Source organism: Chiloscyllium plagiosum, chromosome 33 (assembly GCF_004010195.1).
Source record: "Chiloscyllium plagiosum isolate BGI_BamShark_2017 chromosome 33, ASM401019v2, whole genome shotgun sequence".
NCBI lineage: Eukaryota > Metazoa > Chordata > Chondrichthyes > Orectolobiformes > Hemiscylliidae > Chiloscyllium > Chiloscyllium plagiosum.
Genome location: NC_057742.1, coordinates 12,126,570 through 12,148,013, shown reverse-complemented (window position 1 = coordinate 12,148,013; position 21,444 = coordinate 12,126,570). Strand labels below are relative to the sequence as shown.

Here is a 21,444-nt window from a genome sequence, read left to right as displayed (position 1 = left end):
CTGCTTTAACCCTTCCCATGCTTTCATGTTCTTTATTTTCCATAGAGGCTGCACAGCAAAGCTGAACACTGCACAGATGTGTCCAAGTCGATTTTGTTCGTTATTCTTACATGTACTTTTATTTCTCAGGTCCTTTTAACATTAAGTTGAATAGATACAGGGCAAGAGTATATTAAAGAAAACAATATTAAAATATCTAGTAAAGAAAAATAACCCCAGACATTAATTCAAAAATCCCTCAGAGTGGTGCCATTGCTCTTTCCAGTGCAGCAGTTAACGAATCACAAAATGTTCCAATGCAGGAGGCCATTCAGCCCACGATGTGTGCACCAGCTCATTAAGTGAGCATCATTACCAAGTGTCAATTTTCTGCTTCTTCACCATACCCTTGCACATCTGTTTTAACCAAATCATCAACTTACGATGTCTTAAATGCCTCAATTGAGCCTTCCTCTTCCACACTTCCGGGCAGTACATTCCACAAACATTTGTGCTTCCAGAAATATTCATTTCCAAATGACAAAAAGGTTAGGTGTGGCAGGTGCACCCTAATCCAGCTAGTGTCAACAGACATCTCCTGCTTTAAGCAGGTCCTGCATCCCCTTACTGGTAGGTTTCCTCAAGACCTGGAAACAATGGCTAGCCAGAAATGCTGGGTAAACTCAAGGCACTCACATCCACTTATATGAGCTGCTAACTCACCTTAAAAGAGAGAGCTAGTTGTGAACTCCCCATCTCCTGACATAAAATCAGAGGGTGGCGGACTGAGACAGAATTGGGATCTTTTACAGCACGATCCAAACTCACTAGTTGTCTAGGCTTTAAACAAAGTCTCTATTTAAATCAGAGTATCAAGTGATGAAGGGCTTATGCCTGAAACATCGATTCTCTTGCTTCTCGGATGCTGCCTGACCTGCTGTCCTTTTTCAGCACCATACTCTTGACTCCTCCTTACTTTTCAAGTGGTATGGTTTCATCGTGAACTCGACTCCCAGCCTCAAGCTGAAACCCAATGTGGTCTGGTTTAGAAGGACAATTATGCTGAACTCTTATTTCCCTATTTTTCTAATTTTTATCCCCCTAAGAATTTGTACTCAAGAATTTGTACCTAAGATGGTACTGTAAGTGGGGACTTGTAAACTTGTGAGTACATGTCACGATAAAGCCAATTCGTGTAATTGTTCAGTCTTCTTCTTGGTATGTAGGATAAAGGGTGGACCACATTCTCAACTCTGGGTTCAAGTGAGCTCAAACAGAAAGATTCTGGATTAGTAGTGCTGGAAGAGCACAGCAGTTCAGGCAGCATCCGAGGAGCAGTAAAATTGACGTTTCGGGCAAAAGCCCTTCATCAGGAATACAGGCAGAGAGCCTGAAGCGTGGAGAGATAAGTGAGAGGAGGCACTCAGTTCACCCTCACCTGATCATAGACTGATGCAGGACTCTTGTTCCTGAATCCTCTCTAAAAGTGCATTTGTGTAGATGCCAGATGCAGACTGGAAAAGGATTGTCTGTAACGACCAAAATTCACATGTGTGTTACTATTATCTGGATGAACTGATACATGCTTCCAAACAAGGCAGAGTGGAAATCTGGAGGGAAACTCACAGGAGTCGAAACTGCCCATCTTCAATGAGTAAGTTGACAGAGGTTGGCTCCAGGAAGGACCGCAGAGAATGATAACAAGCAGCAAATTTTCACAAAGCAGTAAATATTTATTGTGTTATTGCTGTCTGAAACCAGACAATTGCAGAATGACATAGACTTACAGTGACAGAAACTAAAAAAAAACGCAAAAACAATACTGTAATTCCTGAATCTGTAATTAAAAAAAAAGGAACTGTTTCTAACTATTTGGTTGCTGATTTAGCAAACGTATATACAGAAATAATTTCAAAATACTCCAAAAAGACACTCAAAGTTACACAATAAAAAAAGACGTTTATTAATTAGAAAAAAAATGAATAAATACTTTTGTACCTGAATGAATTAAAAAAGAAACCTAATCCATTATGCCTTTAAAAATGTCTAGTCACTAAATGAAAGTTCATGAGTTGCGATTTGATGTAACATCAGAATCTTCCTTGTAATTCTCTTCATCTTCTGCAGCAAGACAGAAAGAAACATAATCAAGGCATTTCAAAAAAAAGGTATGGACCCTGAAGTTCATCATTTCCCTGATCACATAAACGCTACCACATCACAGACTTGAAAGTTCTGTAATAAATACACTCTGATCCACAAAGCAAAAACATCAGAATATTCATCCTCCCCACCTCTCCATGACAATAAAGTTAATTCATTCATTTATTCATCTCTCTGTTTTTCTACATTACATGATATTACCACTCTGTACAGCTTTGTGATGTCCTTTAAAACGTAGGATTACCTCAATCTATACCTTTACCCACTGCCCCATCCTCTCCCTCTACACCACAGCATCCAACGCCCTGTCTTCTGACACTGTTCCATGGTTCATTGGTTATATTAGTTAAGGAGTGTCTGGCCTTGGACTGTGGTATTTTCTTCCTAAACCTCTCCTAGTCCTTCTCATCTCAAAAGGACACATCGAACCTTCATTTATACCTTTGCCCCTGGAATCCTGCTCCCCAGATTTTATTTCATTGTGTTTAAGTTGCCAGAGGAATGCAAGTTAGGGAGAAGGCAGGAGATTGGGGTTGAGAAACAGATCAGCCATGATGGAATGGTGGATTTTAACTCATAATCCACATGAAAGGTTCACTTTGGAGTACTGACGCTCATCTACCCAAATTCCTGATCTCAGTCATGGCTGACTGGGACAAATGTTCCAATCCGATGGGAACACGTAATGGACAGCAGTAAGTTTCTCCATCACTCTCGCTTCCTTTGTGGAGTCACTGGGTAGATGAAGATGGTCAAGTGGTGGCACATTCTCGAGGAAGCAGGTCACAGAGACAGAACTTAGGGCAGCCACCACCCACCAACCGATTTAACTGGGCTGCCACAAGAGGATCTTGGCACCAATCGGAACCATCAGGAATAATCTCTGGCTTTTTGAGCTGAAAACAAAATTTCTTCAGTACCAGCCTGGCTTAGCTCAAAGGTGGCACTCAGACTCAAACTTGTAGCTTTAGAAACATGGCAAATAGGAGCATGTGTAGGCCATTCAGCCCTTCGAGCCTTCTCCATCATCCAACAGACTGATCATCCAACTCAGAACCGCGTTCCCATATTCTTCCCATACCCGTTGATTCCTTTAGCCCTCGGGTGAGGCAATTTCTCTTAAATGCAATCCTAAATGGCTTACCCAATGCCATGGTTGAAAGTTAAACCCAAGCCACAGTTTAAATAGGATATCTGTGCAAAGGATTGTTCTTTTGGGCTTTGAGCTGAGCTTTTCTGGGCTGTTGGTCAGTATTAGTCCTTCTAACTTTCCATACACAGCATTTTAATAGGGCTTTACTCCTAATCCTCAGCTCTCCTGTGATCAAAAACAGAGTGAATCTTTACTCATTCCGGTTATGAGGTCACATGACTGATCTGGATATGATGCACCTCATCACAAGAAAATTAATGCATTTTTCCGCAACTCTCCAGTTGGGTAAAGGCACAATCTGATTTGGAATACTGACTGGGAGGTCATAGAGGTGTACAGCACAGAAACAGACCCTTCAGTCCAACCCATCCATGCAGACCAGATATCCTAACCTAATATAGTCCCATGATTCGGAGATGCTGGTGTTGGACTGGGGTGTACAAAGTTAAAAATCACACAACAGCAGGTTATAGTCCAACAGGTTTAATTGGAAGTACACTAGCTTTCGGAGCGACACTCCTTCATCAGGTGATTGTGACAATCACCTGATGAAGGAGCGTCACTCCAAAAGCTAGTGTGCTTCCAATTAAACCTGTTGGACTATAACCTGGTGTTGTGTGATTTTTAACTTTATATAGTCCCATTTGCCAGCACTTGGCCCATATCCCTCAAAGTCCTTCCTATTCATATACCCATCCAGATACCTTTTAAATGCTGTAGTTGTACCAGCCTCTACCCCTTCCTCTCGCAGCTCATCCCATACAAATACCACCCTCTGTGTGAAAAAGTTACCCTTAGGTCCCTTTTAAATCTTTCCCCTCTCACCCTAAACCCATGTCCTTTAGTTTTGGACATCTCAACCCTGTGAAAAGGACATTGGCAATTCACCCTATCCAAGCTCCTCATGATTTTATAAACCTGTACGGTGACCCCTCAGCCTCTGACACTCCAGGCAAAAATCGCCCCAGCTATTCAGCCTCTCCCTATAGATATGCTCAATTTAATTGGGTTCTGGGCTCTCATCACCTGGACTGAAATTGTAAATAGGGGTAGATGGGGGCGATGGAGGGAGTTGGGGGAAGCTCTCAGGATTCTCACTGTCAATCTCTACCCAATGATTTCCATTGGAAATAGCCCATGGATAAATGTTGGGGGGGGAAGTGGGCTTGGTGAACAACCAATGCTTTACCACAGATTCCCAAGTGTTTAGCTGACATACTGCAGGGCTGCTAGTAAACAGAATCACATCCCAGGAACGAAGGACAGCCTCAGGAGAGGAACACATTTTAACTTTGACAAAGAAATATCTGGCTCCCAAGAGGAAACATTAAATATTATTCATCCAATACTTCTGACACCTCATTCTAGTCCATTAGCTCAGAATGAGAAACTGATACAGACATACACTCCTGCCGAAAACAGAGATATGTTGTTGAAGTTTATTGTCCTACTCGAGATGAACGCATACCGAATTTCAAAGGCAACAATACTTTATACTACATGAGAAACGGATGCTGACTGATTGGCAATCGATTGGTCAAAGCATTCCACAGGAAATGCACCAGGAAACTACTGGTCCAGTAAAAGGCCTTGACGAGTCAGTGTCTGTTCACCAAACAATCAGCATCTTTCTCTCGAGCGGTATAAACTGTTACTCCCTTTGAAATCTGGCATTCTTGCAGCTCCGCTGATGAGAGAAAGATACGAGGCTTCAGCAGCTTGTCTCTTTTCAGCATAAGACGTGGAAGTAGGCCATTCAGCCTGTCAATTCTGCTGCAGCATTCAGTGAGATCATGGCTGATCTGTTAATCCTCAACACCACTCTCCTGCCTTTTGCCCATAAACCTTGATTCCTTTACTGATTAAAAATCTGTCCACTTCCGTCTTGAATGTACTTGATGACCAAGCCTCAGCAGGTCTCTGGGGTGAAGAATTCACTATCTTTTGAGAGAAGAGATTCCTCCTCATCTCTGTAAGATTTACAGTATACAAACCTCTGTGATGTATAGGATATTTACCAGAAAAAGCCTCCTGTTTGATTCTGGGGCTGATCCTCTCTCCCTCCTCAGTACTGGGTGAGGCATGTTGCTGTGCCACTCGGAGCCCCTCATCAATCAGTGCCAACTGAATCATCTGCTTCGTTTTGCTCTGGCAGGGTCTGAACGTACTGGGAATGTCGGAGGGGCACGGAGATGGCGCGAGACTGGAGTTTGAAGTCATATCCTCAGACGCATCTGTATCAGAAGGACAACTTTAGGAAAATGACAACAGCAGGATTATGCATTCATATTCAATGTATGAAACAGACACCGTGTGGCTTTCCTACAACACCAACTTTTCTCTTAATAATGGTTTGCCGCTCACATGACACACATAGCAATGAATGAGAGTTGGAGGGCTGTATATACAGAGGAACCTCGATTATCCAAATATCAATTATCCGAATTTCAGATTATCGGAAGGAGATCTCAAGGTCCCGATAGAAACATTACATCAGAGGGTGTTTCCAACACCGATTGCATCTTTACCTTAGTAATTAAAAACGAACTCGGCTTACTGAAATGCTGCTGAGAACAGTCCTGGACATCAATGGGAGCCCAGGCACCATCTCCAAATGACAGACCTCCCGCCCTCCCGTTCTCTCTCCCCACACTTTCCCTGGAATTCTACAAGGCGTACCTTGAACACCCCCCCCCTCCCCCAGATAATCTCTCTAACATTGTCCTGTACAGAGCAAAGGTGGAACTTGTGAAAAAGTTGCAATAAAAAGTTGCGTGTGTGTGCACGCACTACCTGGAGACTCACACCCCCGAAGGCAGCAGCAGTTCAATCCCACTGAACTGATGGGTGGGAGGCAGGCTTCAGCAATGCTGCAGGTCTCTTACACACAGAAACAAACCCTGAGACAAAGAGAGGGAGTGAGGCAGGCAGGGAGCGGAAAAAGGAAACTTCAGAAAACTCCGAGCCTCAGAGGAGAGGCAGTGCATCAATTAACCAGATAGTCAATTATCTGAGCGAGTTAGTGGCCGCCCATCTCGTTCGGATAATCGAGGCTCCTCTGTACACACAGATACGCCATGTGTGCTATGTTCATAGGCAGGGATTTGCCCCATTGTCTGCTGATAGAGTCATACAGCACGGAAACAGACCCTTCGGTCCAACCAGTCCATGCCGAACATAATCTGAAACTAAACTAGTTCCACTGCCTGCTCCTGGCTTATATCTCTCCAAACCTTTCCTATTAATGTAATTATCCAAATGTCTTTTAAATGTTGTAATTGTACTCACACCCACAACCTCCTCAGGAAGTTCATTCCACACACGAACCACCCTCTGTGTAAATGATTTGCCCCTCACGTCTTTGTTAAATCTCTTTCCTCTCACCTAAAAAAAATGTGACCCCTAGTCTTGAAATGCCCCATTCTAGGAAAAAGATAACTGCCATTTACTCTATCTATACCATTCATTATTTTATAAACTTGTATCAGGTCACCACTCAACACCTTACGCTCCAGTGAAAAAAGTCCAAGCCTTTCTTTATAACTCAAACATTCCATACCTGGCAACATCCTGGTAAATCTCTCCTGAACCCTCTCCAGTTTAATAATATCCTTTCTATAATTGGACAACCAGAGTTGGACACGGTATTCCAGATGAGACCTCACTGATGTCCTAGACAATCTCAACATGACTTCCCAACTCCTATACTCAAAGGATTGAGCAATGAAGGCAAACAGGATACTTCATTTCAAATTGTGTCTCTCAGTAATTGTTGTCAATGCTGGTTTGCTGTTCTCTTCCAACGTCAGGGGCAGGGTGATGAGGCAAGTAACAAATCTACCTCAGCCAGAATGGGGATCGAACCCACACTGTCGTTTTTACTCTGAATTACACAGAAATCATTGAAGATCGAGCTCTGCAGACCTCTGGTTTCAGCGATAGCTGGAGTAGTGTGTGCAGTTCTGTTTACCACCTTATAGGAAGGATGGGATTGCACTGGAGCGGGTGCAGAGAGTATTCACCAGGTTGTTGTCTGGGATGGAGCATCTTAGATACAAAGAGAGTCTGGATAAGCTCTAGTTGCTTTCTTTGGAGCAGAGAAGGTTGAGGGGAGACCAGACTGAGGTGGTTAAGATTAAGAGGGGCATGGACAGGGGGAACAGAGAACAGTAGTTCCCCTTCGTGAAAAGGTGAATAACAAGGGGGCATGATTTTAAGGTGAAAGGCAGAAGGTTTACAGGGGATTGAAGAGGAACATTGATCACCCTTTCGGTGCCAGGGTCTGGAAAGCAGCGGCTGGGAGGGTGGTCGAGGCAGGAAACCTCACAACCTTTAAAAAGAACTTGGAGATCACTTGAAGTATCCTGACATTCACGACTATAGGCCTTGTGCTGGAAGATGGGACTATTGTAGATTTAATAACTTTTGATAGTGTAGACTCGGTGGGTGAAAAGGCCTCTTCTGTAATATATAATTATTAGTATGTAGCCCTTTGAGGGGAACCATTTATTTTCCCACAAGAAGACATCAATTCAGGCAAGATTCTTATTTAACAGACATTTAAGATCTCATATCCCTGCGGCTCCTTGTCCTTCTGATACCATATCTTGGCCTTAAAACAACCGGACCCTGCATTCCCCCTGGATTTCTCACACTCTCTACAAAATCCCGCAATTCTACTGGAGGCAAAAGTATCCCAGGCTCTAAGTATAAGGTTAAAAATCACAGAACACCAGGTTTATTTGGAAGCACTAGCTTTTGGAGCGCAGCTCCTTCATCAGGTGGTTGATGAACTATAACCTGGTTGTGTGATTGTTAACTTTGTACACTCCAGTCCAACACCGGCAACTCCAAGTCATGTCAAAGTATAAGGTCCTGCCAGAGGGGACCAGAAGATTGTCAGCTGATTTAACTGTAATTGGCAGAAGAACGAGAAGGACAGCTAAATGAGGTTCAATCTGTCCCTCACTGACCTTTTGCCCTCATTCAGCCAGACAGGATTCATCAGTTCTCAGCAAAACCAGTAGGTGAGACAAGAGCACAGTGGGAGGAATTTAAGGCCCTTCCTCTGTAGAGAGTTTTGGGGTGGGTGGGGTATTTACTGAGAGAGGTGGTGGGTGGGCACCTCACCACCTTCACATCTCTGCCTGATCAAATCTAGTGGCCCACATCATCTCACTGGTGTAACCCAGTGGGCGGACAGCCACACTGTGAGCACAACAAGCACACCCATGAAGGATAGCTGGTGGGTTCCTTTTCTTTTATTTGTCCAGAGGACAAGTCAAGAGCGTGATGAAACACTCCCTACTTGCCTGGATGGGTGCAACTCCAACAACATTCAAGAAGCTTGACACAAGACAAAGCAGCCTACTTGACTGGCACTACATCCACAAACATCCACTCCCTCCACCACTGCTGACACTCAGTAGCAGCACTGTGTACCATCTCCAAGATACACTCCATAAATTCACCAAAAGATTCTCAGACAGCACCTTCCAAACCCATGACCACTTCCATCTAGAAGTACAAAGGCAGCAGATACATGGAAACACCACACCTTCAAGCTCCCCTCCAAGCCACTCACCATCCTAACCTGGAAATGTATCACCATTCCTTCACTGTTGCTAGGTCAAATTCCTGGAATTTCCTCCCTAAGGATATTGTGGGTCAACCCTTAGCACATGGACTGTAATAGTTCAAGAACTGGGCAGATCACCACAACCTTTTCAAAGGGCAGCTAGGGGTGAACAATAAATGAGTGAATAAAAACAAGGATGAGGGTGTTATTGGCTGGGTCAGCATTCACTGCCAGTCCCTAGCTGCCTTTGAGAAGGTGGTGATGTGTTCCCTTCCTGAACTGCTGCAGTCTGTTAGGTGTATTTAGACCCACAGTGCTGCAAGAGAGCAAGTTCCAGAATTTTGACCCTGGGGAGGGGGCTGTTTGTTCAAAGGCACTTACTGCTAGATCATGGCAATGCAGTATTGAGAAGGGTGTGTCACTGAGAGGCAACCCATGCTCTTGTTTCTGAGACTCCAACTCAGGAACACCTCTAACCTGACATCATCACTCAGCTCAGGCCTGGGATCCAGCAGTGACTCTCGGTCCAGTCTGGATACTGGGTGGACAGATACAGAGCCCATTAGCAGTATGGTTTTCAGCTCCTGACTGCTGGGAGCTCTCGGGGGCTGCAATTTCAACCCCCACGGTCCTCCATCGCAGAGAATACCCATTGTTGGCTACTTGGCTGCCTGTATGATTAACCTTCTCCAAAAAAGTAACCCTCAATCACCTCCACTAATGATCATCCAATCAGCAGCCACCTAGGTGGAAGGGATTGACAGGTTGCTCAGCACTTATTAAACTTTTAATCACACACAACCTGACCTTGACTAACAAGTAGCAAGTCATGGGGATCAGGTAGAGACGAAGGAGGGGCAAAGGCCACTGAGGTCAATAGTGGGACCGACCCTGGCCTGTGAGTGAGCTCCCTAATTTCCAGCCATTCACGTGAAAACTAACATCGTGTGTTATTGAGTGCACAAGTGCAGAGAGCCCCAAACACTGTTCATTGTAAACTCCAGCAACACTCGTTCATCCAAGCACATTGATTTTCCTAAAAGGAGATGAGGTTGCAAGTGTGTGAACTCAGATAGGAAAGGTTTAGAGAGATATGGGCCAAACGCAGGAAAGTGGAACTAGTTTCGTTTGGGAGACTTGGTTGGCCTAGCAGAGTTTTGTCCAAATGCTGAGCTCCAACACTCACGAGGGTTAATCTGATGGAGTCACACAGTGTGGAAACAGACCCTTCGGTCCAACTCATCCATGCCGACCAAGTTTCCCAAACTAAACGAGTCCCATTTTCCGGCTTTTGACCCTTTCTCTCTAAACCTTTCCTATTCATGAACTTATCCAAATTACTTTTAAATGTTGTAACTGTATCTGCACCCACCACTTCCTCTGGAAGTTCATTCCACACACGAACCACCCTCCAGGTGAAAAAGTTGTCCCCTTGGGTCCCTTTTAAATCTTTCTCCTCTCACCTTAAAAATGTGCCCCTAGTTTTGAACTCACTCATCCTACGCAAAATACCTTTGCTATCCACCTTATCTGTGCTGCTCATGATTTTATAAACCTCTACAAGGTCATCCCTCAACCTCCTATGCTCCAGTGAAAAGTCCCAGTCTATCCAGGTATAACTCAAATCCTCTATTCCAATCAACATCCTGGTCAATATTTTCTCCACTTTAATAATATCCTTCCTATAACATGAATGAATGCACACTCCCAGGCACAGATTCGCCAACCATTGAGCACCTGGAGGCTGCCTCTGTGGCAATTTTATGCCCATTAAGAATCTGGGGAACTAACCTGGATTATTCCATGCCAAAGGGCATCAGGAATGGTAAAATAAAACACTTGGATTGATTACTCACTGGTTAGTCAACTGCAAAGGCATCTTTGGATTAGCCAAACTCCATCAGACTTTCAAAACTGTGCTACTTGAAAACAGGATACAAAAGGGGCAGGGGCCCAAAGTTAACACCCCTTCCTAAACACTAATTATTAGAGTGGACATCCATCATCACAAATATCAATTGACTGAGGGTGAACTTCTGGGAAAGATTAAAAACTAGCAGGATCATGCCAAGTTGGCAGGTTTGCTTTGCTAACATACCTGTGAGGCACCTTGCAGCATTTTACTCTGTCAAAGGCATTACATAGGTGCAAGTTATTATTGTACACCTCCTGTCAATCAAATCTTGAAGGTGTGAGGGGGAAGCCACGACATACAGCACCCAGCTGCAGACAGAGAGGGGGAGAGGGATAGAAAGAGAGAGAGAGAGACAGGGACAGAGACACAGAGAGAGCGAGCAGTGGGCCCAATTATTGAGCAGCTGGAAGGCAGGACGTTTGAGAACTTTGCCTGTCAATGTAAACACTAGCAATCAGTGTTGGTAGAATTGGGAGGATGCAGGACCTCCTCACCACCAGGTGGCAGAATGCCAGGTGCAAGGGTGCAGTCCTCAGTTTTCTCACTTCCCTCCTCACTGTCTGAAGCATGGGGTCCATGTGACTTCATTTCTGAAACATTGACAATTGGATTAATCCAATCTCGGTGCTCCCCCATTCCAACTAAGACAATACACATGCTTTTTGATCCGAGTAAACCAAAAACAAAACCAATCTTTACATAACAAAGATTCTATTTTCCTCACTGTTTTATTAAACTATCAGCTGCCACTATCACAAGGTTCCATTGTCATTTAGCTTTCACAGCAACACCCTCACTCCACACCAGAGTAACGTGCAGAGCTTACCTCAATACCACCTCCCCCGGTCTAGGAACTTACTCATTAATGTTTAAGAGTAGTGCTGGAAAAGCATAGCTGGTCAGGCAGCTCATTCCTGATGAGGGGCTTATGCCCAAAACATCGATTCTCCTGCTCCTCGGATGCTGCCTGACCAGCTTTGCTTTTCCAGCACCACACTCTCAACTCTGATCTCAAGTATCTGCAGTCCTCACTTTCTCCTCATTAATGTTTAATTCAAGCTTCATTTCAAACGCATAGTCTACTGTAGCAATGCAGTACTGAAGGAAGGCTGCAACATCAAAGCTGCTGCCTCTCAGTGCTGACAATAAACTCAGGGCTGCAAAACTTCAAGAGAGTCAGGGGGCAGAGATGAGTGCAGTGGCTGTCACAGAGGAGAAGGTGCGAGAGAAGCTGGAAGGTTTGAAGATGGAAAATCAGCCAAACCTTAGATTTCTGGAGGAGAAAGCTGAGGAGATTGTACACACATTAGTGGTTATGTTTCAGGAATCACTGGAATCAGGGTGGGTACCAGAGGACTGGAAAATGGCTAATATAACATCCCTATTTAAGAAAGGGAGGAAGAAGGTGGGAAGTTATAGCCCTATTAGCCTGATCTCAGTCATTGGTAAGACTTTAAAGTCCATTATGAAGGATGAGATTACGGAGTACTTGGAAGTGCATGGTAAAATAGGGCTGAGTCAGAACAGCTTCATCAAGGGGTGGTCATGCCTGACAAATGTGTTAGAACTCTTTGAGAAGGCAATGAGCAAATAAGACAAAGGACAGGAGTGGATGTGATCATTTTGGATTTCTAGAAGTCCTTTAACAATGCCGCACAGGAGGCTGCTACACAAGATAAGTCCCATGGTGTTATGGGCAGGATACTGGCATGGATTGGGGATTGGCAGAAGGCAGCGAGTTGGGTTAAAGGGGTCTTTTTCAGCTGGAGACTGCAAGGGTCCATGTTGGGACCACAACTATCCATTTATACATTAATAGTCTGGACGAAGGAACTGAGGGAATTATTGCTAAAATTGCAGATGATATAAAGATAGGTGGATGGACAGGTAGTGTTGAGGAGGTGGGGAGGCTGCAGAAGGACTTGGACAGGCTAGGAGAGTGTGCAAAGAAGTGGCAGATGTAATACAATGTGGGAAAGTGGGAAATTGTGAGGTAGGAAGAATACAGGTGTAGATATTTTTGAAATGGGGAAGAGCTTCAGGAATCTGAAGCACTGAGGTATTTGGGAGTTCTAGTTCAGGATTCTCTTAAGGTTAACATGCAGGTTCACTTGGCATAGCATTCATTTCACGAGGGCTAGAATGCAATAGCAGTGATTTACTGCTGGGGCTGTATAATGCTGTGGTTAGACCGCCTTCAGAATGTTGTGAGCAGTTCTTGTATCTATGGAAGGATGTGCTGACACTGGAGGGGGGTCCAAAGGAGGTTTACAAGAACGAAGGGCTTGTCATATAAGGAGCGGTTGAGGACTCTTGGTGTGTACCTGACGGAGTTTAGAAGGATGAGTGGGATCTGATTGAAACTTACAGAACACTGAGACCTGGATAGAATGGCTGTGGAGAAGATGTTTCCACTGGTAGGAGAGACTAGGACCCGAGGTCCAGCCTCAGTGTGAAAGCATAACCCTTTAGAACTGAGAGGAGGAGGAATTTCTTCAGCCAGAGGGTGGGGAATCTGTGAAACTCATGGCCACAGTCAGTTATTGAGGCCAAGTCATTGCGTGTCTTTAAGAACGAGAGATAGGTAGGTTCTTGATTAGTAAGGAGATAACGGGTTGCAGGGAGAAGGTAGGAGAATTGGGTTGAGAAACATATCGGCTATGATCGAATGGCGGAGCAGACTCAATGGGCCAAATGACCTAATCTGCTCTGATATCTTATGGTCTAAACCAAAGTTATAACTCACATACGTCATTTTGCTATGATTCCAATAAATTATTCCACTGCATTTTTCAAAGAGAAACCAGAGAGTTCTTCTGGCCAAAGCTGGTCTTTCAATTAGCATAATTAAAGATCAGGTTATCAAGTCACTCAGATAATTGCTGCCTCTGGGATCTTGCTTTGCAGAATTTGGTGGCGGATTACACCACTGGATATACTCTGCAGACTTTGAAAGGCTTCACATAAGCGAGGATGCCACCTTATCTGAAAAGCGTCTGCAGTCAAATAGCTGGCTCTGTGTGACATAATGCAGGCCATGAACCTGTTTCTTGTTAAACTGTGGCAGAGCCCTCCCAGCTCAAAGGCGGCTTCATCAGGAATATTCTGCTGCAGAGTCCGCAGGGCAGTATTGAGGAAGGAAAACTTACCATCGCCACTTCCTTCTGACATCCCGCCATCCTCCTCTTCCACGGGCTGCATCCCGAGCAGGGACAGGCTACGAGCCTTGGCCGAGAAATATTTATCGCTACGTTTCTGCTTCTTGATGAGGTCATTTTGTTCCTGCATCAGCGAGAGCTGTTCTGTGGTGACCTTCTCCAGTTCTAGCTGCGAGGTTCCAAAGGAGAGAGAGAGAGAGAGAGACACACACAGGGGTGAGGAAAAACAAAACTAATCAGGCTAAAGGCCAGAGGAAATAAACATACAGAAGTGAGACTGAATTGCAGAGCATAGGCGCAGCATTGTCATGAGGAATTATTATAGGTACAAACGGCTTGTTGCTGTCACCTACTCTCCACAAGGCCAGTCGATTAAGGGTACAACTGGAGCCAATCTTCAAGCATGCCTATAATTCTGAAAAGAGGGATATTTGGTTGAAATGTTTCAGCTTGCACTTCTCTGGACAGTGGGAAAAATACCAAACTTCAAATGATCATAACAAGTTATACTACCAGAGAAAACAGCATTGATTGGTTGGCAAGTCAACTCCTATTGTTCGCTAAGAGAAAAAGCAACAGGCTCCCCAAGTCCCTAGGTATTTCCAAAAAATGGTGCAAGTTTTAAACATATTTGCTTTTTTTGCAGAGAATGGGTCCCTGCATATATGCCGTTTGTAACGTCGGTAAATGAGCCATGTTATGAGTGCAATCGATTATCTTAAACTGGCTGCCAGTGTGACTATTAGTGCACTCAGAAGTGCTGCCCAATTACAGAATCACATCTAACAGCAGACCTGTCCTTTAACCACCGCAAGAGAGTACATGTAAGGCTGGTCCCAATAAGGTTCTGTGGCACAAGCTAAGTATTTGACATTGCAAGATCGCTGAATGAAAGGTCACCTGTAATTCATGGACCTCAGCCACATTGTGACTAAGCTCCTCCTGGATAATCCTGGATTTTAGGGTTTCCTGTTTCTGGTAAATACCAGCCAGTATGGCCTGAATCTCCAGCAATCGTTCCTATGAGAGAGAAACAAAACACATGAACTCCCCTTGGCAGGATATAGGCCGAACTCTGTCAGAATATTGCCAATCTATCAGTCGGTGCTGTGGCTGTCCCGGTACGAGTTAACAAAGGAAGGCATGTCATAACATGAACAACTTTCTCAGATATTAATCAGCATCCTCACCAATAGACTTCCTCTCAAACAACCAATTCCATTTGGAAAAAGTCCCAAAGAAACTGGTTCAATATCCATAAGATCGTTAGGAACAGCCCTCAATCCCTTGAGCCTGTTCTGCCAATCGATAAGATCATGGCTCAACCCTGTAATCCTTGACTCCACGGTCAATCAATAACCTGTCTAACTCAACCTCAAGTATATGCGAGGACCCTGCCTCCAGCGCTCCGTGGGGAATTCTAAACACTGATGAGCCTCCGAGTGAAGAGATTCCTCTTCATCTCCATCTTAAATGGGAGACGCCTTATTCTAAAACAACGTCTTCTGGTTATAGATCACTCCTTTAAGGGAAACATCCAGTCCATTTCCAAATAGCTGAGCACCCTCAAAATTTTATATTTCTCAATAAGACCACCCCTCATTCCTTTAAACTTCAATAGGCAAAGCCCAACCTGCTCAACCTTTCCTCATAATTCAAACCCTTTTCTCCCCAGAGTCAGCTGAGTTAATCTTCTCTGAACTGCCTCCAGGGTAAACGATTTCCTCCTGAAGTTAGAAGATCAATGTCCCCTTAAAGGGATATGGAGCGAAGGCAGGTACACAGCAATACAAAATAACTGTGGATGCTGTTTTCTTTTTAAAGTTCTGTGGGACAGGAACAGGCAGAAACAATGGGTCTGTCATGAGTTCATAAGATATAGGAGCAGCATTAGGCCATTCGGCCCATCAAGTCTGCTCTGCCATTCGATCATGGCTGATGTGTTCCTCACTCCCATTTTCCTGCCTTCTCCCCATACCCCTTCATCCCATTCCCAATTAAAAATCTGTCTAACTTCTCCTTAAATTTGCTCACTGTCCCAGCATCCACCACACTTTGAGGTAGCGAATTCCACAGATTCACAACTCTTTGGGAGAAGTACTTTCTCAACACTGTTTTAAGCTAGCTACCCCTAATCCTAAGATTGTCCTGTTTGTGGATATTGGGGAGAAGGCAAAAAAAAATTGGCCTGAATGGGGTTGGGGGAACAATAGGGGGGTTGTCCCTGGATGAGATGAAGTTGGTAGGAACATGGTGTTGGGTCACAAATAAACCACAGAAGTGTCAAATGACAAACAGGCTCAAGGGGCTGAATGGTTTACTCTTATTCCTCTGTAGATCTGAGCAGGCATTGAGATACCAGAGACTATCCTAGGTCTACATAAGCCAATCAGAGCCAGGACAGGGGCTTGACAATGGCTCCCCCATCACTGATCGATATGGAGGGGAAGAGGTCATCAAGCTCCCTGCTCCTGATCATCAATTAGTGACATTCCCTGGTAAGGTGACAGCGTGAGGCTGCGACATCGTGGCACTGTTGCCTTTAGCTGCCTTGATGTTTCACGTGAGGTGCAAAAGGACTGTGCCCAGAGAACTTTAGCCCAAGACCCGTGAATTGTCTAAATTGGCAAAATCTTGCTGAACGGTAATTCAGGTTAAGAGAAAGAGGAAATCAGCACAAAGTGTTTTTTTTTTAAATATGAGAGAGCAAGTTATGTAGCCGTAACAGAATTATTAAGATCCTAGAGCACAAAATATAAAGATATAAAGCTGAACCTAGATTGGACTGCATTGGACCTGATGTGGATGGTGTATGAAGGCCACTTAGAGGGTACGGGAGAGATTATTCAGATGACAGCAGAAATGAGAGGCATGAATTAGAAAGAGAGGTCATTATGACTGGGAAAGTTAACTGGAGATTGAAAGGTGATGTTTAAAATTTTGAGGCAAACTGGGCAAGATTATTTCCACTGGTCGGCAAAGTGCTCACTCAAGGGCAAAAATTTAAACTTGTTGCTACATAAGAACCGAAGGATTTGGGGAGTACTGCATTGTCTGATGAGCCAGCACTAAGATGACAGCAAGGACCCTGTGGATTTAAGGGAAATGAGACTGTACATGGAAGATGTATACCTCACAGTGTACTATTCATATGAACCATCGCTAACCAAACACCATTGAAGCAAGATGTACTGGTTAGTTAGTTGTTTACGGAATCCTGCTCATTGGCAAATCAGCCACCAGATTTGACTGTGAAACAGCTGTTGTGTTTCAGAGGCAGATCACTAGCTGTGAAGAAAACTAGGGGCCATGTGGCAAAGCGGTAATGTTCCTACCTCTGAGCCAGGAGACCTGGGTTTAAGTCCCACCTGGAAGCAGGAGAATTGACGTTTCGGACATAAGCCGTTCTTCAGGAATTCCTGAAGAAGGGCTTATGCCCAAAACGTCGATTCTCCTGCTCCTCGGATGCTGTCTGGCCTGCTGTGTTTTGCCAGCACCACATTTTTCAACTCTGGTACTCCAGCATCTGCAGTCCTCACTTTCTCCTCCTTCAAGTCCCACCTGCTCCAGAGGTGTGTAATGACATCTCTGAACAGATTGACTAGGAAAATATCAAACTGTGAATATAAGTGGAAGTTACACGCGTTGGAAGGTTTGTACTACTAGGGTGGAGTAGGGGGTGTGAACTAAGAATTGAGTTCCAGCCTTTGAGCTGGGATATCCCCAGCTGTTAAGAATTCATTCCCTCTGCCCTAAGCAGCTACCCTCATGACCTTTGATCCACTGATATGTATCATGAGAATACAGCCACAGAATATACGCCATTGCAGCTTTCTTTCCCCAGTTGGTGGGTTGTGACTGTTTTAAAGGCACAAATGCAATGCAGCTACACAAACTGAGTGCATGGCAGTCTGGCACAAGAGGGCACTAAAGTCAAGGCTGACCCTCCCTCTACCCAACATGCTCCAGTAGGGACCACTGGGCAGTTGCTGCAGGATGAATAGTCCCCTCTCACTCCAGTGACTTGCTGGGAACACAACAGCCAGTGAGCCTCACCTGTCTCTTCAGTTTCATCAGTTCCGCTTGCACAGTGCGCGTGTGAACCTCGTCACGCAGGTATTGTCCGTTGGGATCCAGCCTTGGCCTTTTTGGTATTGGTGCATCTGCAAACTTGGATCTAAACAAAATATTGGAAATTATCCTAATCACCATGGAAACAGCTGAACAAAACTCACCTTTTTCACTGAAAAGAAAGAGACATGTCGACGAAGCTTTTCACCTCACACTTGAGGGAATGGCAAATTTCACAAATAATCACAACAATTTATACCACAGCATCATCGGGGTTCTGATTCTCAGTAAATTTGACTTTTCTTGATTCAGAACTATTTGCTCCTGCAACTCTAAATTGTTGTGATTGCTTGAGATTTGGCATTCTTGCGTTTGTCCTGATCAGCGAAAGAGGGAAAGCTTTGACAATATCCCTTTCCTTTCAGCGTCCATGTTCTGGACCAGCTGGGTGACGGTTTCGACAGTTTCCTGCTCAGGATCCACCAGGATTGCCAACACTGTGTAAGAATATTTTCCAGGAGTTTTCACCTCAGGACCTCCCGCCTCCTCCAAATACATCCCTCCCCCACAGTCCTGGTCCGCCAACCGCACATTCCCAGCCAATCAGAAAGTGAAAGGAAACTTCAGTGTATTAGCAAGTGGATGGCACTGGACTGTCAGCCAAACGGCTGTGATTTCTAAGCTCCAATAATTTTAAAAACAACAACAAATAAAATAGTTCAATAAAGAAAGGACAAATTCTGCTCAACTTTGAGGACTTTTCTCCCGCGTTGTTCCATGCGGTCAACCTTACTTCATGGAAACGTCACGTTTGGCAATCCCAGAATCCATCTCATCAAGTATTCCGGTCACATAATTAGTTTACTGATAGCAGTTAATCATTTCTAGTAAGCTAAGATAGAGTAATTTATAGGAAGTGGTTTCACCGAGCCGGTGCCCTCTTGATGATTGACATTTGCCAGAAATGGGACATCCCTTTGTGAACACAGACAGTGACTGGCCTGGCTCAGTATGGTCATCTCCCCCGAGTCAGAATACCTTGGGTCCGTCTCCCTCTCCTACTCAAAGACTTGGCCATTCAGTGCAGTGTCGAGGGAGTGCTGCTTTGCCAGAGCTGCTGTCCCTTTGACAAAATGTTACAGCAAAGAAAAATAAACAAAGAATGTGAAATAAAAACCAGACAGTGCTGGAAGTACTCAGCAGATCAACAGCATCTGTGGGGGGAGAGATTCTGATGAGAGGCTACTGAGCTGAAACATTAACTCTTCCCCTCTTCATTGCAGGTTACTTCAAAATTTATTAATTTGGTGAGTGTTGCTGTTGAGGTCAGCATTTGTTGCCCGTCTCTAATTGCCTCCTGAATCATGTGACCGCTGGATCATGTGAGAGGACAGTTAAGAGTCGTCCACATCACTGGGGTCACACAGAGTTCGGGTAGAGCCATACATCACAGAAATAGACCCTTTGGTCAACTCATCCATGCCAACCAAGTTTCCCAAACTAACCTAGTCCCATTTGCCTGCGCTTGGCCCATATCCCTCTAAAACTTTCCTAATCATGTACCTGTCTAAATGTCTTTTAAATGTTATAACTGTACCTGCATCTACCACTTGCTCTGGCAGTTCATTCCACACACGAATCACCCTGTGTGAAAAAAATTACCCTGAAACCCCATTTAAAAGCTTTTGCCTCTCACCTCAAAACTCCCTCTAGATATCACCCCAGGGAAAAGACTTTTGCTATTCACCTTATTATGCTCCTCATGATTTTTTAAACCATTTTATTAACTAACCTCTGACCCTCCAGGAAAAAAGTCACAACCTATCCAACCTATTTTAACAACTCCAATCCTCCATTCCCGGCAATATCTTGGTAGATCTTTTCTGAACCCTCTCCAGTTGAATAATATCCTTCCTATAAAGATATAGGGCAACCAGAACTGGACACAGTACTCCAGCAAAGGCCTCACCAATGTCCTGTACAACCTGATCATGGTGTCCCACCTGCTGTACTCAATGATCTGAGCAATGAGGCCAAGAGTACTAAACACCTTCTTAACCACCCTGTCTACATGTGCCAGAAATTTCAAAGAAATATGTCCCTGAATCCCTTAGTCTCTTTGTTCTACAACACTACCGAGGGCCCTACCATTGACTGTATAAGTCCTGCCCTTATTTGTTTTACCAAATGCAATACCTCGCATTTATCCAAATTAAACTTCAGATGCCACTCCTATTGGCTTAATTGATCAAGATCCCATTGCAATAAGATAACCTTCTTCACTATCCACCATACCACCAATTTTAGTGTCATTTGCAAACATGCTAACCATGCCTAAATTCTCATCCAAATCATTTATGTTAATGACAAACAAAAGTGGACCCAGCACCAACCCCACAGTCCTGTGGGACTATGGGACACCTCTGGTCACAAGACGGCGGTCTGTAAAACAATCCTTCATCACCACCCTCTGTCGCCTACTGCCAAGCCAATTATCCAAATAGCAAGCTCTCCCTGAATACCACGTGATCTGAAACATTGTCAAAGGCTTTAGAATTAGAATTCCTACAGTATGGAAACAGGCCCTTCGGCCCAACAAGTCCGCACCGACCCTCCAAGAGTAACCCACTCAGACCCTTTACTAAACTCCATGTAGACAGTGTCTACTGCTCTGCCCTCAATCGTTTAGGTTATGTCCTCAAAGAACTCAGGCTATGTCCGAAACATCAATTCTTCTCCTCCCTGGATCCTGCCTGACCTGCTGTGCTTTTCCAGCACGACACCCTCGCCTCAAAAAACTCAAGTTAATAAGACATGATTTGCCATGCATGAAACCATGCTGAATATCCCCAATCAGTCCTTGTGTCTCCAAATGCATGGGGGTCCTTTCTTTCAGAATCACTTCCAACAATTTACCTACCATCGAAGTCAAACGCACTTATCTATCGTTCTCAGGCTGCTCTTTACACCCTTTCTTAAATATAGACACATTAGCCACCCTCCAGTCCTCCGGCACCTCATCAGTGGCTGTAACTTATACAAATATCTCTGCTAGGTAAGGGCAGCAGATTTCCTCCCCCAAAGGACGCTAGTGAACCAGACGACAAGCGACAATCACTCCACCATCACTGAGACAAACTTTCAATTCCAGGTTTGTTAACTGTATTTAAGCTGTCCCAACCACTGTGAACACATATTCCCTGAGCATTACCCGTGACCTCCAACTAAATCATCCTGTGACCACCTCTCCAATTGCTTGAACGGCATTTTCTCCTCTTATTTAAGACCCCAGTACCCGCATTATTCAGCCTTTTGGAAGAAAGAATATACATTTAACTGACATCTTTCACAACTGCAGCATGTCCTATAGGATTTTAAAACCAATGAAGTACAGCAAACCTTGTTTCAACTGGCACCCTATGAACTG

The 21,444-nt window shown here is 44.4% G+C and overlaps 1 protein-coding gene across 3 annotated transcripts in view; it reads right to left on the bottom strand.

Annotated features, from left to right (window-relative positions):
* Positions 1-1,684: 1,684 nt before the first annotated feature.
* The window catches only part of LOC122539839 (NGFI-A-binding protein 1-like), a 56,934-nt gene continuing 37,174 nt past the window's right edge, over positions 1,685-21,444 (bottom strand). For 2 of the 3 annotated variants that reach the window (XM_043674940.1, XM_043674941.1), the window contains exons 4-8: positions 18,003-18,123; positions 14,847-14,966; positions 13,938-14,115; positions 5,314-5,529; positions 1,686-2,100 (exon numbers count right to left, since the gene is read on the bottom strand). In XM_043674940.1, the coding sequence (XP_043530875.1) occupies positions 2,045-2,100; positions 5,314-5,529; positions 13,938-14,115; positions 14,847-14,966; positions 18,003-18,123 (691 nt within the window). In that variant the 3' untranslated portion in view covers positions 1,686-2,044. Of the gene's footprint in view, positions 2,101-5,313; positions 5,530-13,937; positions 14,116-14,846; positions 14,967-18,002; positions 18,124-21,444 lie in introns of all 3 variants that reach the window. The other variant, XM_043674942.1, reaches the window with a different exon arrangement.